At 35.3% G+C, this 17,001-nt stretch overlaps 1 protein-coding gene across 1 annotated transcript; it reads left to right on the top strand.

Moving 5' to 3' along the window:
- LOC123880157 (importin-7) lies at positions 1 to 15,740 on the top strand. The gene is made up of 14 exons (XM_045928117.1): positions 1 to 183; positions 3,766 to 4,317; positions 4,399 to 4,583; positions 6,003 to 6,176; positions 6,741 to 6,886; positions 6,971 to 7,774; positions 7,924 to 8,147; positions 10,064 to 10,240; positions 11,027 to 11,163; positions 11,783 to 11,985; positions 12,066 to 12,205; positions 12,298 to 12,409; positions 13,366 to 13,509; positions 15,395 to 15,740. The coding sequence occupies exons 1-14, from the start codon at positions 100 to 102 to the stop codon at positions 15,448 to 15,450; spliced, it is 3,138 nt and encodes a 1,045-aa protein (XP_045784073.1). The 5' UTR covers positions 1 to 99; the 3' UTR covers positions 15,451 to 15,740.
- The last annotated feature ends 1,261 nt before the right edge of the window (positions 15,741 to 17,001 follow it).

The raw sequence follows: 17,001 nt of genomic DNA, 5'->3' as shown, positions 1-17,001 counted from the left end.
TGCCCTTTCTATCCACGCCCGGTGGTGGCGGCTTAGTGGCGGCTTGAGCCATCAGAATTTTTTAAATATACCCTGCAGTTTAATGTTAATTACGAAAAAATGGATACAAGGGAGCTGACGGAAATATTGCGCGCAACTATTGACCCAAATCAGAGACAGCAAGCAGAAGAACAACTCGCTCGGGTAAATTGCATATTGTCATCCACATGCTTGAGAAATTTACAATGCGACCAATTTGCACGGCCCATCAGAGTTTTACCAGTATCGTTTAGCTCATGACGTTCTGTTTTTTCTGGTTAATGGCATACCGCGCTGTTACGGAACTTTTATAAAATATATTTTGCTTACAAAAATTATTGTTTGCTTGTTTTTTTCTGCCTTATGTATAACCTGGAAGTTTCTCGATTTGACACTAATGTACTACTGGCTTAAATCACTATTAAATAATGGATATTAGCTTTGACACTTGTTTGGATCCCAAGCCACTCTGGCATTGTAGGTAATGAAATAGCAGACTTGTGTGCTAAAGCTACTATACAAATGGGTTCCCATGAACATTTTAAAAATAGTTCCCAAGACCTGAGTGCATTGTCTAAAACTTATCTGGACAAGTCCTGGAACTCATACTGAATTTAATCAAAAGCGGTTAATAGTTATTTGTTCAACAAGATAGCAAAATTCATTTTTGCTTCGAGTGCCTAGTTTGAACCCCGAGCTGGCGAAGGATTCTTTAATAGAATCACGAGTGTAGCAAGTGATTTTAAGTTAGAATCCTGAGTGCAGCGAGGGGTTCAAAGGCACAAGAAACAAAAAATTTGCTATCGTGTGATACATACATTAGTAGTAGGAAAGTAATTATTATTTATTGAAACACTAAGGAATTTTTACATTCTTGTAAGTATATTACGTGTTTATATGATAAAACCAGTTTCTGAGTAGATCTTCACACCTTTAGCAAATTTCCAATCGTTAAATAATTCAAAGGCTTTCAAGTATTTTCACACGACTTTTCCTGAAGAAAGTTTAATTCAGCATTAGACACTGATTCCTTTAATAACTGATGGTGTTAAATTATCACTAGAATCACTCATATTGTTATTTTTTAAAACTTTTATAACAATTATCTACAAAGAAATTAGATGGGTATGTAGTTATTAAGATTTGAGACCTCATAGACAATTTTTCTTTTGTTTTCCCACTGTTTTATTCCTTTTTAATCTGCATTTTCAACTTTTCACCTTGATAGCGAAAGCACAAGATCTAAGAAAATAATTATTTATTGAAACACTAAGATATTTTTATATTCATGTATATTAGGTATACATATAGACTAGTGTTTTGCTCGGTGCGCGAGCTGCTAAAGCAGCTCACGTGACGTGGTTATGTTAACTTTATTATATTTAACCAAATTTATTTATTAAAGATACACAATTCACTACAAAAACCCACAAAACGACACCCATATCAATTTTTTTCTTAAAAAGTGCATGTCCGCCATCTTAAATTTCAAAATAAATGTCGTTATCAAAGTCAGCACGCCGGAAAACTCTGAAAACGACATCCATATCATTTTTTGTAAAAACGGGGTAGTTGAGGTTAATAAAGTAGGGTGCGTGGGTGCGCGGACCACTAAAGTGGTCCGCGAGCATGCAGAGATTGTTCCACCGAGTAGACCTTCGGATCTTGATCATCTTTTGCCGAGAAACCAGTCTTCCATCTTTTATACCCTCCGAGATAGACACCGACGAAGTTTGTGTGGCGGCCATCTTGTTTTTCCAAATTTTTCCACTATTTCCATTAATCGTTTACTACTTTCTTCCAAGATTGCGAGTTTCAACGAAATCGGTCGAAAAACAATAGAGTTGCAAAAATCATATAGGCCGCCATCTTGTTTTTCTGAAATATCATAATTTTCCCCTACTCATATCGCGCATCCGAACATATCTCCCATACATCAATGTATCGTTTTCTGTCTCTTTCTAGGAAAATGAGGCATTCAATATTCGCCATACAAAATGTATGGAAAAAAAAATTCCGCCATTTTGGATTTTTTTTCTATTCATCGAGTAGACCTTCGGATCCTGATCATCTCTTGCCAAGAAACCTCACTTCCATCTTTTATACCCTCCGAGCTGGACACCAGCGAAATTTGTATGGCGGCCATCTTTTCTTCGCCATTTTGAATTTTTTTTCAGCTTTTTGGCAATTGGATGACGTCATGAATGACATTTGCTCGAGCACCCCCCACCTATCTTCAATACCTTAAGCGGGCCCTCCACCCGTCTCCGAAACCCTCAATCATCAGCTCTCTCCATAATTTTGGCTTACTAACTTTTTGTTTTCTATACGACACCATCAGTGAAAAAAAAAATTTTCATACAAAATTTTACAGGAGTTTCTTAGTTGAAAATCTCGAAAATCTCCCCAAAACTGGCAACACCGGTTGCATATCTCTATACTGCCAGCCGAGATACACAATCGATTCATACATATTGACTTTCCAAAATGTTGCCAACTGCCTCAAAAACTTGATCAAAATTTCGAAAAGTTAAAAAAAATACAAAATGGCCGCCAGCTCGTTTCACAGAAAGATTTTACACGGTTTCATAATTTTCCTATTAACTACAGGATATACCGCTCCCGATGACGTTTCAATCTTGCCTCTCGCTCGCACCCACGCGAAAGGGGATACCGTGAAAAAGACCGTGTCGAAAATCACTTTTACTTTGATAAATTCCAGTGTTGCCAGTCTCTGGTAACAAAAGTACCTAAATGTCATTTGCACGAGCGAAAAACATAATCGCTCATACTCGGATTTTGCTAAAAGTGCGTATTTCGATTTTTTACAATTTCCCGAAAATCTTGAAATTTCCCTAAAAATTGGGTAATTTTTTTCCTGCAAACTATACCTCGAGCCTGTACGTACAATCGCTTCATAGAAGCCGAATCGCTCTGATGTTGCCAACTTTGAGATATTTGAATTTTAAAATTGCGTTTTTTCGTACCTCTAACATAATGGCCGCCACGACAGCCGCCATCTTGAATTTTTAAAAACCACTCCCGTTCTGTCAAAAAAAAGGATAATCGTGGGCGAAACCAGAAAAAATAATTATCCTCGATTACCCCGTCTCGGATCTGTGGCGCTGCGGTTAGGGGTCGAAAAATGAAAATTTTGAAAACGCTCCATCTCGGCCGCCATTTTGTTTTTCCAATTTTTTCTACATTTTCTGGTAACCGTTTACTACTTTCTACAAAGTTTGCAAAATTCAAAAAAATCGGTTGGAAAACAACGGAGCTGCAAAAATCACCTCGGCCGCCATCTTGTTTTTCTGAAATGTCATAATTTTTCCCCAGAGGACTCCCGAATCCGACCACATCTCTACTACATCATTATATTATTTTCCGTCTCTTTCTAGGAGAACAATTATGTCAATGAGTGAGTGGTAATTGAGCTATATATAGTAGGTATAATATATAGGTAGGTAGGATAGGCATGTTTTTATTGAGCTTTAGACCTCATAGACAATTTTTTACAAAAAAACAAAAAATAATTCCCAGCGATCACCAACCATTATCTTGTCTCATCAATCCCACACATCATAAAACCAAATTGAATTGAAATCACATTAAAAAGCTAACTAACCACACAAATGTTAGTAAAATTTACAAGAATTAGTATCTCTGGAGTACAGAATGTAGTATCAGTAACCACTGTGTAATATAAAGTATCCTACCTTTTATTGTACAATAACACTTAAATTTCAGATACATAAAATTATTGGGTTTGCACCATCATTGCTGCAAGGGGTTATGCTAAATGATGTTCCACTACCAGTGAGACAGGCTGGTGTTATTTATTTAAAGAACCTAGTTACATCGGGATGGCAGGAAAAAGAAGCAGAAGATGGAGAACCAATTCCATTTAGCATACATGAACAGGATCGCGCTATGGTCAGAGACATGATAGTGGATGCAATTGTACAAGCTCCAGATATCATACGAGTGCAGCTTTGTGTTTGTCTCAAGACTATGATTAAACATGATTTTCCGTCTCGGTGGCCTCAAATCGTTGATAAAATCCACATTTACTTGCAAAACCATGAACCCAATAGTTGGATGGGAGCTCTGTTATGTTTGTACCAGTTAATTAAAAGCTACGAGTACCATGCGGCAGAAAAAAGAGGCCCTCTTATTGAAGCTATGAACTTGTTGTTGCCTATGATGTATAATCTAATAGTGAACCTTCAAGCTGATCAATCCGTAGAATCTGTGCTTATACAAAAACAAATACTCAAATGTTTTTATGGATTAATAAAAGTAACTATGACATTCATTATGAAATATTTTAGTATTTAGCTGCAGTATTTGCAATGTTTTGTATATTGTGTTTGTTTGCAGTATATTTTACCTCTGGGCTTGATCACCAATGAGGTGTTTACCAAGTGGATGGAGGTGTTGAGATCGGTCATGGAGCAGCCTATTCCAGAGCATACTTTACAAGTTGAGGAGGATGAACGCATGGAGCTACCTTGGTGGAAGTGCAAGAAATGGGCAGTGCACACTTTATACAGATTATTTGAAAGGTAATGTTACCACTTGAATTTTTTTTTAAAGATAATATAATAATTTATAAAAAAGGCACGTTTTACGTAAACTAGTGGGGGCACCAAAATATGTATTGACAATTACCTGGCTACTGAATTACCACACGCATGGTCAGCATAATTTAAACTTGACCTCATACAGTTGACCTGCTCCAAAATTGAGTTGATAAGATTGATTGATTTAGTTTTGAACCATCACAAAGGCTGAAAATAAAATTCTTTTCAAAAAAATGTATCCTCAAAAGCAAAAACTATATTTCTGCATATACTTTGAGTTACTGTCTCTGTTGTTTTTGTTGGTTGTTTTATTTAACCATCCAGTGTTTTTAATGTAGCTAGAAAGCAGCGTTTGTCTTTTTTAGGGTTTTGTACCCAAAGGGTAAAAACGGAGCCCTATTAATGTCACTCTGTCTGTCTGTCTGTCTGTACCCATAGGGTACTTCTCGTTGTTCTAGAATCATGAAATTAGGCAGATAGGTAGGTCTTATAGCACAAGTAAAGAAATAGATCCGAAAACGGGGAATTTGTGGTTACATCATACAAAAAAAAAATGTGTTCACGAAAAATTGAATTTACTAAATCACATATAGATGGCGCAGACCGCAGCAAAATTGGCATTGGTGGTTTCTCTGGTACTGCAAATGTTCATGGGCAGCGGTAATCAATTAACATCCGATGACCCGCACGCGCGCGTTTGCTTGCTATTTTTATTTAAAAAAACCGGCCAAGTGCGAGTCAGACTCGCGCACTGAGGGTTCCGTACTCGGGTATTTTTTCCAACATTTTGCACGATAAATCAAAAACTATTATACATAAAAATAAATAAAAATCTGTTTTAGGCTGTACAGGTAAAGCCCTTTCATATGATACCCCACTTGGTATAGTTATCTTATTTTGAAAATTGAAACATTTTTTTTTAATGATGTAACTACAAATTCGCGGTTTTCAGATTTATTCCTGTACTTGTGCTATAAGATCTACCTACCTATCAAATTTCATGATTCTAGGTCAACGGGAAGTACCCTATAGGTTTCTTGAGAAACAGACAGACAGACAACAAAGTGATCCTATAAGGGTTCCGTTTTTCCTTTTGAGGTATGGAACCCTAAAAATGAAAAAATTGTGACTTCCGGATATAGTATCAGAATTGAAGTGATGCCTACATCATGTTATAACCAAAATCCATGTAGTTTGAAAGTTATTTAAGAAAATGATGAAACTTGACTTTGAAATACTCTTTTCAATACTAATATCAGCCTATATACAATATGATAAGCATGTTTAATCTAATCTCAAAATCAATGAATGGCTTAGACATGCAATTTTACGATTGAACTATCGAATGTAAAGATAGTCTAACTTGGTAATGTCCCATGCAAATGTAAATATATTTTGTAGGTATGGAAGTCCAGTTAACGCTCGTGAGGAATATGTCCAGTTTGCAGAGTGGTATTTAACGACCTTCACAGGGGGAATTTTAGAGGTTTTACTTAAAATCCTGGATCAGTACAGGCAAAAAGTATACATATCGCCAAGAGTGCTGCAACAAACTATAAGTTACATAGACCAGTGGTCGGTATTATTTATTTGTTTCATTGTTAGAATTGTATTATATATTGGAATAAAAATTACAGTTACAGATATTCCAGTTCCTTACAGATTATACTAAAAATATTTCTAAACTAGCTGATGCCCGCAGCTTCGCCCGCGTGGATTGGTCAGATCCCCTGCAGCATCAGGGTTGAGGAGTTGGAATCCAAATTTTGTATGAAACAATGTCGCAAAGTTCCTTTATCGATTAAAAAAGAAATGACGCAAATTGCTTCAGAAATTCGGAGATTTCAGTGTACATAGGTAGACCCTGGTCAATCCTCTACCTGTATGTGAAAATCCCGTTAAAATCGGTTCAGCCGTTCCGAAGATTAGCCTTTTCAAACAGACAGACAGACAGACAGACAGACAGACAAAAATTTTAAAAACGTGTGATTCAGTTATGGTATCGTTCAAATAACCATATTACCTTAATATGTGGTAGTTATTTCGAAATTACAGACAGACACTCCAATTTTATTTATTAGTATAGATATAGATGTTATATTAATTCTAAATTTTAATATACTGTGATTGTTTCCGCAGCGTTAGCCATGCACACTCGTGGAAATTGTTAAAACCTCATATGTTTGCCATCATACAAGATGTACTATTTCCACTTATGTCCTACTCGGAGGCTGATGAGGAGCTATGGTTCAGTGATCCCCATGAGTATATACGCATCAAATTCGGTGAGAATATCATTTAAGAAATTGTATAATTATTGTCAATCAATTTTAAGTGTGTGATGATATTGATTAAATGATTTGTTCTAGATATTTTCGAAGATTTCGTCTCTCCTGTAACTGCTGCACAATCACTGCTTATGTCATGCTGCAAAAAGCGAAAGGATATGTTAGAAAGAACAATGCACCTTTGCATGCAAGTGCTGACAAGTCAAGGTGGAGAATATGGGCCACGACAGAGAGATGGAGCTTTGCATATGGTGGGAACCTTAAACGATATCCTTATAAAGAAAAAATTCTACAAGGATGAAATTGATTCTTTGCTTAGTCAATATGTTTTCCCAGAATTTCATAGTCAATTAGGTTACATGAGAGCAAGGGCTTGTTGGGTTCTGCACTGTTTTGCCGGCGTTCGCTTCAAAAGTGAACCACTACTGGTAGAAGCTGTCCGTCTCACTGTGAATGCTCTGCTAAATGATTCAGATTTACCTGTCAAAGTAGAAGCAGCGATCGCACTTCAAATGCTGTTAACATCTCAAGAAAAAGTACACAAATTATTAGGACCACAAGTTAAAGCTGTCACAACAGAGCTACTTAAAGTGATTCGTGAAACAGAAAATGATAATATCGCAAATGTACTGCAAAAGATTGTGCCACTGTACACCGAAGAACTGATGCCAATGGCTTATGAGATCATGGATCATTTAGCGACAACCTTCAGTAATGTCATTGAAACTGATTCTGGAACAGACGAAAAAGCCATTACAGCTATGGGTCTACTTAACACAATGCAAACAGTGCTAAATGTCATGGAGGACAATCCTGAAATAATGGCGCAGTTAGAAAAAACTGTTTTACATGTTGTTGGACACATTCTTCATCACAATATTATAGGTGAATTATCTTCTATATTTTCTTTCAATTATGATATATTTAAGTAACTTAGTTCAGTAATAGTTTTACTTGCATGTTACATTAAGAATTCAAAATGAATACTATCAAGGTCTATGCAATAGAAATTTAATGTTATACAAAACTTTCAGAGTACTATGAAGAAGCCATGACCTTGTTATGTAATTTAACTGCAAAAACAATATCAGAAGATATGTGGAAAGTGCTACAGATGTTGTATCAGGTGTTTGAAAAGGAAGGATATGATTATTTCACGGATATGATGCCTGTCCTCCACAACTACATAACCATAGACACGAATGCCTTTCTTTCAAACGAGAATCACATATTAGCTATGTTCAACATGGCCAAAGCGGTAAGTTTAAAAATATCTTTTATATCCCACATACACAGATGACAACAGTAGATAGAAGTCCTTATGTAAATATAGTGCAATGCGATGTATAAAAGATTAAAATAATATAGATTGTTTCTCACTCAAATGACACACATTTCTAATTTCACATTTATTTACTTATTTTCTGAGGCTCTGTCCTACTTACAATGCTATGCGAAATTCTACTGAACTTAAATAAAAAATATGTTAACCGTTCCATCCTCAAAAATTGCTAATCCAATTATTGAATTAGAAAAATTAAAAAAAATGTATTTAGATGATTTTGTATTAAAAGTCAAATAATATTTAAGAATTATTAAATGAGCAAAACTGCGCTAGCATTGAAGTAAATATATTACCTAAAGACGAGCACTTTCAAAGGATAATCGTATTGTATATAGCTGTCATATTAGTATTGTCCTGGACATTGAGTTGTAACCAAAAAAAGAGTTGCAGTCTGCAAAAAAGTCTGTCTTATACTATGAGGCATTAACAATTTGGATGTAAAGAATTTTATTTTCTAAGTTTATATACAAGGGTCTCACAATCTTTCGATTTTGTAGAATATTATATATATTATATGTGTATATTATAATAGTGACATAATATGCGAAATTGTGTTTTTGTGTTCATGAAAACATGAATAGGTTCTTATATTAACATACAAATCCTGATATATTAATTATAGTGTACCACTGTGTAGACTTAATTAATTTGTTTTTCTCACTATTATAGATAACCTAGGTGACTTTATTGCTTATTAGATAACTTTTGAAATAGTAGTGTGTTATAATTATTTTCATATCTGTCAGATGTAAAATTGTATTAAAAGTATGCCGTACTATGAGGCAAGCTTGTAGGATTCAAAATTTATCTCTCAGTATTTCTATAATACTAATTAACTTTTATCTAAGCTCATACCTGAAATTCTGTATCTGCGCGAGTATTTGAAATCGGGGCGGCTGAGCGTATGTGCGATTTTTGCTGTTGACATCATACTGTTATTTAACCTGTGGCTATAATTAACTAATTGGCATATTTTCGATACATTTTTTTTCCGTTTTGTTGGTAGATGTGTTATTCTAGAGGAAAATGTATATTTAGTATAGTGTGTATTTAGTATGTGTAGCTGTAAAAAAAATACCACCACCTCACATTCTAAAATCAAAAAACGACTTGCAAAAAGCTTACAACAGTATATCCAATTCACAGTAAAATAATATGTATAATATCATTGAAATACAAGTGTAAATAAAAAATTTATAACACCCCCGACAAGTGAAGGTTACAGTAACTAGAAAAGAGCTGATAACTTTCAAACGGCTGAACCGATTTTCTTGGATTATAGCTAAGAACACTCGATCAAGCCACCTTTCAAACAAAAAAAAACTAAATTAAAATTAGGAGCTACGATGCCACAGACAGATACACGTCTTTATAACACCCCTCTTTTTGGGTTGGGGGTTAAAATAGTACATAGAGAAGCAGTATTTCTAACAAAAGTTGTATACTATAAAGATATAAAAATTAGTGTGACATGCTGAATAGAGCGGTGATAGCCTAGTGGTTGAAACATTGGCCTTCTTTTCAGGGGGTCCGGGGTTCATTCCCGGACTTGCTTGCTTAAGTGCTGAAGGAAAACATTCTGAGGAAACATGCATGCCTGAAAGTTTTTATAATGTTCTCGAAAGGTGTGTAAATTCTGCCAACCCAAAGTTGGCCAGGTAGGCCCACTTTTTATTCAGAGAGGAGACCAGGAAGCCAAAACGAGTTCCAGTCTCCAAAATTTTTATTACGAATGATCCGTTCTATGGTAGAACAACAGAGATGTATTTCGAATATTTACGTACATATTCCCGAAATCTACAGTGACATAAAAACTTTATTCCAAACAGGTCCTTAACTCTGACGCGGAAGACGAATCGGAGGTTTATGCAGCGAAACTTCTTGAAGTAATTGTTTTACAATGCTCAGGGAAAATAGACAACTGTTTACGGTCATTTGTTGAGCTTGTTCTTAGCAGGCTGACGAGAAAGGTCAAGACTTCAGAACTTAGAACTATGTTACTACAGGTTAGTCTTTTCTATTTAACTGGTATTTACTGGGTTTATAACCATTAAAGTGGTCCGTGGGCATTCAAAGCTGAACCCTTATAGGATCACTTTGTTGTCTGTCTGTCTGTTGTGTCTGTCAAGAACACCTATAGGGTACTTCCCGTTGATCTAGGATCATGAAATTTGGCAGGTAGGTAGGTCTTATAGCACAAGTGAAGGAAAAAATCCGAAATCCGTGAATTTGTGGTTACATGTGTTTAGGAACAAATAATAAGTATTTTCAATTTTCAAAGTAAGATAAGTCAGTGCCAATGGAGTCACAAACAATATTAAGAGTAGACTGTTGATGCGGCTAGTTGGCATCGGCTCCAAAAATGTTAATATAGAGCTATATTAATACATAATATATTCGGTAATAAATTAAATTATTTTTTACTTTTGTGGTTATTGAAGATGTTTTTTTTTTGAATTTTTTAAATTGATATTTTGTTTTTTATTTTTTATGCAATACCAAATGGTCTAAGGATAATATGATAAATTGATCTACTATAATCTCCTTATCATAGTAATTATATCATAATGTATAAAACAAAGTGTTTGTTTGTTGGTTTGCGCATTGTTCGTCTAATCGAAACTTTTTAATTCTTGTTGGCACTTGTGTGAAGATTTCTGACCAAATAACATCAACGTAACAGGTGATGCACCAGTTCGAACCAATTACAAAAAAATTGAACAACACATTCTAGAAATTAGCTAGCTGACCCTAGCTAACAGTCTTAGTTTATTACACTAATTTGTTGACAGGTGCTGATCGCTATCTTGTACTGCAATCCACACCTGCTGTTCACGATCCTCGAAAGTCTTCAAGAATCTGTGCCTAATGCGTCCATTACTCAACACTTTATTAAACAGTGGATTCACGACACAGACTGTTTTATGGGGTAATAATAATAATACTATTCTAACTGTTGGATCAAGGGTAAGATACAGAAGGCAGTGGTTCTTGAGACGGCTCGCATTGTGAGGAGGTTCCTCACTCTGGAGCCCTGACCACTGGCGGCTTGGGTCCAAGCTGCTAGTGGGACCCATTTTACCGTATTTTTATCTAATGTTTTTTTTTTCTTCTGTTACTTTAGTTTTCTGTTGTTTCTGTTATTTTATTTCTCTTTTGTTTCTGTTATTTAATTTTTTGTTATTTCTGTTATTTTTGAACATTTTTTAAAAATAGGGTAAAATGTGCAAAATAAATAAATGAGAGTGAATACTATTTTCACTATTAAATCTTTCTACTTACCCACTTGGAACCCATTAGTTGATGCTTGCGATTTAGCCAGTATGTTTCGGTTTTTTGAAAGTCCTGTGAGAACCCTTTTATTTTCTAGAACAAAAAGTAGCCCATATCCAAACTGGACTGCAAACTATCTGTGTCCGTCAAAATCGGTTAAACGGATGGGTCTTGATATGCTAGCAGGCAGATTTTCGCATTTGTAATACATATTAGTATGGATGTCTTTTGAAGAAAAATGCTTAAAAAAAATTGCAATTATAATATTTTTACAGGTTACATGATAGAAAATTATGTGTGCTAGGCATTTGCACCCTCCTCGAAATGGGTCCTCAGAGGCCAAACCTTGACGAGATTTTGCCGAAAATTCTTCCCTCGTGCTTAGTACTGTTTGATGGTTTAAAGCGCGCTTACGAAGCGCGGGCTGAAGCCGATGAAGACACGTCGTCCGAGGAAGATGACGCGGATGATGACGAAGGTATAAGCTCTTGCTTCTCATGTGTTACTGAACTTCTGCTAGCACCATACAAAACTGAGATATGTTTCTTACTATCACAGAGGTCTTATCGAGTGACGACGACGACATTGATCAAATGAACAGCGAATATCTCGAAAACCTCGCGAGAATGGCGACAAAAAACAGCACTCAACAAGGCATCAACATGACAGCTAAGATTGAAGAATACGACAGTGATGATGTAAGTCTGTTAATCCACATTTCCAGATATAATTTCTGACTTTCTATACCTTTTATTACCAATCAGTAATTACTTTTGTATCTATTGATTAGGATGAAGATGATTTCGAACCAGATGAAACTGCTATTGAGTGCTACACAACACCGCTAGATGAAAACGACTGTACTGTCGATGAATATATCAAATTCAAAAACACATTATCAAGTAAGTTAATAAGTAATTTATATTAAACTAGATGATGTCCGAGACTTCAGGCATCATCTCGTTCGGATTAAGGTTTTTGAAAATCCCACGATTGATTGAATTTATTGATTTCTTGGGATAAAAATGTCAATTTCTGGAACACAAGCTACCTTACCTACCTTCCTACCAAATTTCATGATTCTAGGTCGACGGGAAGTGCCCTATAGGTTTTCGTGACAGACACGACAGATGAACAAACAGGTAGATAACAAAGAGATCCTATAAGGGTTCCATTTTTCTTTGGCCTCCTAAAACGAAAAATGTTGTTTGTTTTGGTCAGAGCTTACAAACTATTTGATAAATCGTTTTTTTCAGTATTTATTGTTCAAATGCAGACATAATATACCGAAATTTCATATTCCTAACTGGTTTAGTTTTCGGGATAGCCCCCGTCACAAAAATTGTCTAAAACTGACATCTTTGACAGCCCTCTATTTCCTTATTTTTTAATTCAAAAAAGAATAGAATATATATTCTTACTGTACTCAATGCGCTCTAAATAATGATACCCCACATGCTAAAGTAAGAAAAAATTCAGGTTTGTAACACATTTAGGCTACGAGCTAGAGATCTCTGACACGCGGACGGACACACAGACAGGCAGCTGATGGGGCTTCATGTTGTAATATTATAATATTTTTTATGATGTAAGACATGAATGCAAATAAAGAATAAAATAAGCTGGTTAAATATAAAGCTGATGATGTTTATTACTTTTAGAACTCTAGTTTATTTACATGTTTTCTTCCAACTATATTGAAAAACCTATAATACAAGGCATTAAGTTTTATAACTTTATATCATAATGTCCTATAACGCCCAAGGGTGGTAAAAGTTTGCTTCAAGTATTTTTTTAATAATGGTAAAGTAAGAGTCATTTTAAAAGGAAATATATTATAAAATATTTTACTTTTCAGCTTTGTCTACAAGCGAGCCTGCCCTGTACCATGCACTGACTAGCGTCTTATCAGAACAACAACAGAAACAATTAAATGCTATATTTGTTTTGGCCGACCAACGCAAAGCTCAACAAGATAGCAAACGCATTGAACAAAGTGGTGGTATGTATCCCATCTAATAAGATTTGTAATAGTACATGGGTCCAAATCAAACCACTATTTGATGACGACTGTCTTTATTCATAACTGACAAGCCTACCTACATAATATTATATTTTATTAAACTACCTACTACAAGATTCACCTATATAACTATTGAGTGAAGAAATTTGAAATTTTGCATGTATATTACGTGACAGGTTGAGATTGTAATTGGCGTGTGCGGGGCGTCTCCACCCCGATCGCCATCTCGAGCTGTTGCATATTGTAGGTTCTCTCTACATAGACCACTCACTGAAGAATTTTTAAAAAGCTTAATCCAAGTACAATTTACATTACTACCCAGGCCTGAACATCTAAAATGATCTTAATCTGTTCATTGCTATTTCGGCCGAGACTTGGCGCAGCCGCGGTTAAAATTAGTGTGGCTGTTTACAAAAGTTTAACACAATTTCTAAGTTAATTTATAGAAGTGAGTCTTAATTCTTTGAAAGTCGATTGCAAAGAGTATGTAATCACTACGTTATAAGAGGCAGCACTTCCGTACAAAAACGAAAATTATGAACATGTATGAAGTTTGTGGAGTGCTTCAATACCAACATTATATCAGTCACACTGACAGAAAGACAGTACTGCCAACATAACCAAGCAAGCAGCTCTGCTAGGGTAGGGAGATATGTTTGGGTGCGGGATGGGAGTCGGGAAAAATTATTCCAGAAAAACAAGATGGCGGCCTATATGATTTTTGCAACTCTTTTGTTTTCAAACCGATTTCGTTGAAACTCGCAGTCTTTGAAGAAAGTAGTAAACGATTAATATAAAAAGTGGAAAAAACTGTAAAAACAAGATGGCCGCCATACAAATTTCGTCGGTGTCCATCTCGGAGGGTATTAAAGATGGATGAGTGGTTTCTTGGGAACAGATTCAAATTCAAATGTTTTATTCAAAGTAGGTACAAATGTACACTTTTTGAACGTCATAAATAAAATAATTCAATCAGAAAACATAAAATATAAATTAATTGTACAATTTTAAGCTAGGTAAATAAAGTAAAAATAGTAATTTTTAAACAATAATTCATGAATTTCAGTACGAATACAATGTCAATAGCAATAAAATTAACAATACATATATAATTAACAATATTATTATCAATAATGATGAAATGTAACATTAGGTACTTTATTGTGTTAGAGGAGCTGTCCAAGCGTCCTTATCCGATATATAATCGTTTAAATTGTAATAACCTTTCTTGCACAGGTTTTTTTTAATGTACCGTTTAAACCTCCCTTCTGGTAAACTTTGAACTTCGAACGGAATTTTATTGTAATAGCGAACACCGCTGCCCAAAAACGACTCGCTTACTTTTTTTTGTCGAAACCTCTGGGTTTCCAATTTATTTTTATATCGTGTGTTAATATTATGCCGTTCATAATTAGTTCTAAGATTTCCTATATTTTTACGAATATACATAATATTTTCATATATATATTGACTCGCTACTGTCAATATATTGCTCTCTTTAAATATTTCTCTTAGCGATTCACGTGGACTTAAGTTGTAAATGGCGCGAACTGTTCGTTTTTGTAATAGGAATATGGTTTTAATATCAGCAGTTCGGCCCCACAACAATCATCAGGATCCGAAGGTCTACTCGGTGAAACAAACTCTGCATGCTCGCGGACCACTTTAGTGATCCACGCACCCACGCACCCTACTAAATTATTATCTTCAACTACCCTATTCTTACAAAAACTAATATGGATGTCGTTTTAAAATTGAAACCCAACCACGTCACGCCAGCTGCTTTAGCAGCTCGCGCTCCGAGCGAAATACTAGTCTGATTATATTCTTCAAACATGTCATATCTTTATTCATTTCTTTACAGGTTATTCGTTTACTGTTCCAGCGCAAGTACCAACCACATTTAAATTTGGTTCATAATTATTTAATGTAGAACTTAAAAAGTGACGCAATCGGAATACTTGTGAATAAAAAATCAAATCTATCATTAACAGCAATAGATGAAATCCCATAAATAATGAAATAAAAATTTTACATTTTTTATATTTAACTTAATTTTAAAATGTTATACCAGATGCGTCGAAATTATTTTAAAATGAGATATATTATTTAAGAATGGAATGTGAATGGAAAGTTTTAATAATTAAATATAATTATGAAAACTTTCCCTTGATTTTTAAATTTGTTTAATGTAATTTTTTGTGTAACGTGTTTTAATGAAATTAAATAATAATTAATTAGTTTGTTTCATTTCACTGAGATTCCCTATCTTTAAATCAAAAACAGCTTTATTGTTATGGCCGGCGCACATATGGCGGAGCGCAGCGCAGAGCATTTTTCATAGTCTAAATATCGACATTGTCCTCATTGAGATAATATCTAAAATCAATTTTGCATCCGTGCGGATACTCGCGCATCCGCGCGCAGTTCCGCGCATGCTCGCGCATTCTCTGGTAGAAATTCGCATAATGTGTCACGCGATTAGAAAACTTCGCGGGCATGCTCTGCGTTGCGCTCCGCCATATGTGCGCCGGCCCTTAACCATAGCAACAGTAAAATATAAAGGACTCTGCAATGTAGGTAGGTATGTAACTTCGTCAACGATGGTCAAAACGCTTTGATAGGGGTGGCGATTCCAAAATCAATGGGGTCAATTCTAAAATCGATGGTTGTTATCAAAACCAAAGAAAGACTGATTTCCGAAATTAAACCTATTTGTTTACTTTGTAGTGTTATACTGGGAGGTCGTTTTTTTTTTGTAAAGGTTTTTAAATAATGTCTGACAGTATTTTGGACCTTGACTTTGGTACATTGATTCGGTAGTTATTGTTCACGTAGGGACGGTACCTTCCAGGGACCATGGAAGCTTCATGGGAGAGACGACAGTACCATTTTAATTCGGCAGCATTTTAAATCGTGACATTGTAGCTGTCAATCTACCGCAAGCGAACTTGTGTTTGTTATGTATCACAGGCGAGTAGCGCTTCCACTGTATTACCTGATTTCATATAAAGAAAAATTGCGCCTGTCTGGCTTCGCCTTCTGTCCATATTTTGTTCTACCTGTTCTACTGTCTGAGATTTGACACAGAGCAAATAAAATATATACGGCGTATAGGTACCTACAGTGAGACAAGGATCTTTTGGCGCGTGGCCAAAATCGAAACTAACGCCGCCATCTTGTGAAGTGTCACGCTGTCTCCTTGTCTGTGGTGTTGCTACGTAAAAAATCTAAATTTCACTGTTTTTTTTTAATATTAGAACCATTCCATATACATCAATTCACGATAGTATATATCCTAATATAAATGCGTCCCATTTTATAGCTTTATTTAGCACTAGGTAAGCTTAGTATTTGGGTAGGTAAACATTATCGGTTGCAACCGAATGGCCTATCAATGGTTTTTATTATTTTATGTGGAAACAGAGACCGCTTTCCCAATTTATTATTCTATTACAATTATTAGATAAA

Source organism: Maniola jurtina, chromosome Z (genome assembly GCF_905333055.1).
Source record: "Maniola jurtina chromosome Z, ilManJurt1.1, whole genome shotgun sequence".
Classification (NCBI taxonomy): Eukaryota; Metazoa; Arthropoda; class Insecta; order Lepidoptera; family Nymphalidae; genus Maniola; species Maniola jurtina.
This window is presented reverse-complemented; position numbering and strand designations above follow the sequence as displayed.

What these genes read in the sequence shown, in the direction of transcription:
- LOC123880157 (XM_045928117.1), top strand. Translation starts at nt 100, where the DNA reads ATGGATACAAGGGAGCTGACGGAAATATTGCGCGCAACTATTGACCCA. An exon ending in GTTTTTATGGATTAATAAAA is followed by an intron (nt 4,318 to 4,398) that starts GTAACTATGACA and finishes GTTTGTTTGCAG; the next exon opens with TATATTTTACCTCTGGGCTT. An exon ending in ATAAGTTACATAGACCAGTG is followed by an intron (nt 6,177 to 6,740) that starts GTCGGTATTATT and finishes TTGTTTCCGCAG; the next exon opens with CGTTAGCCATGCACACTCGT.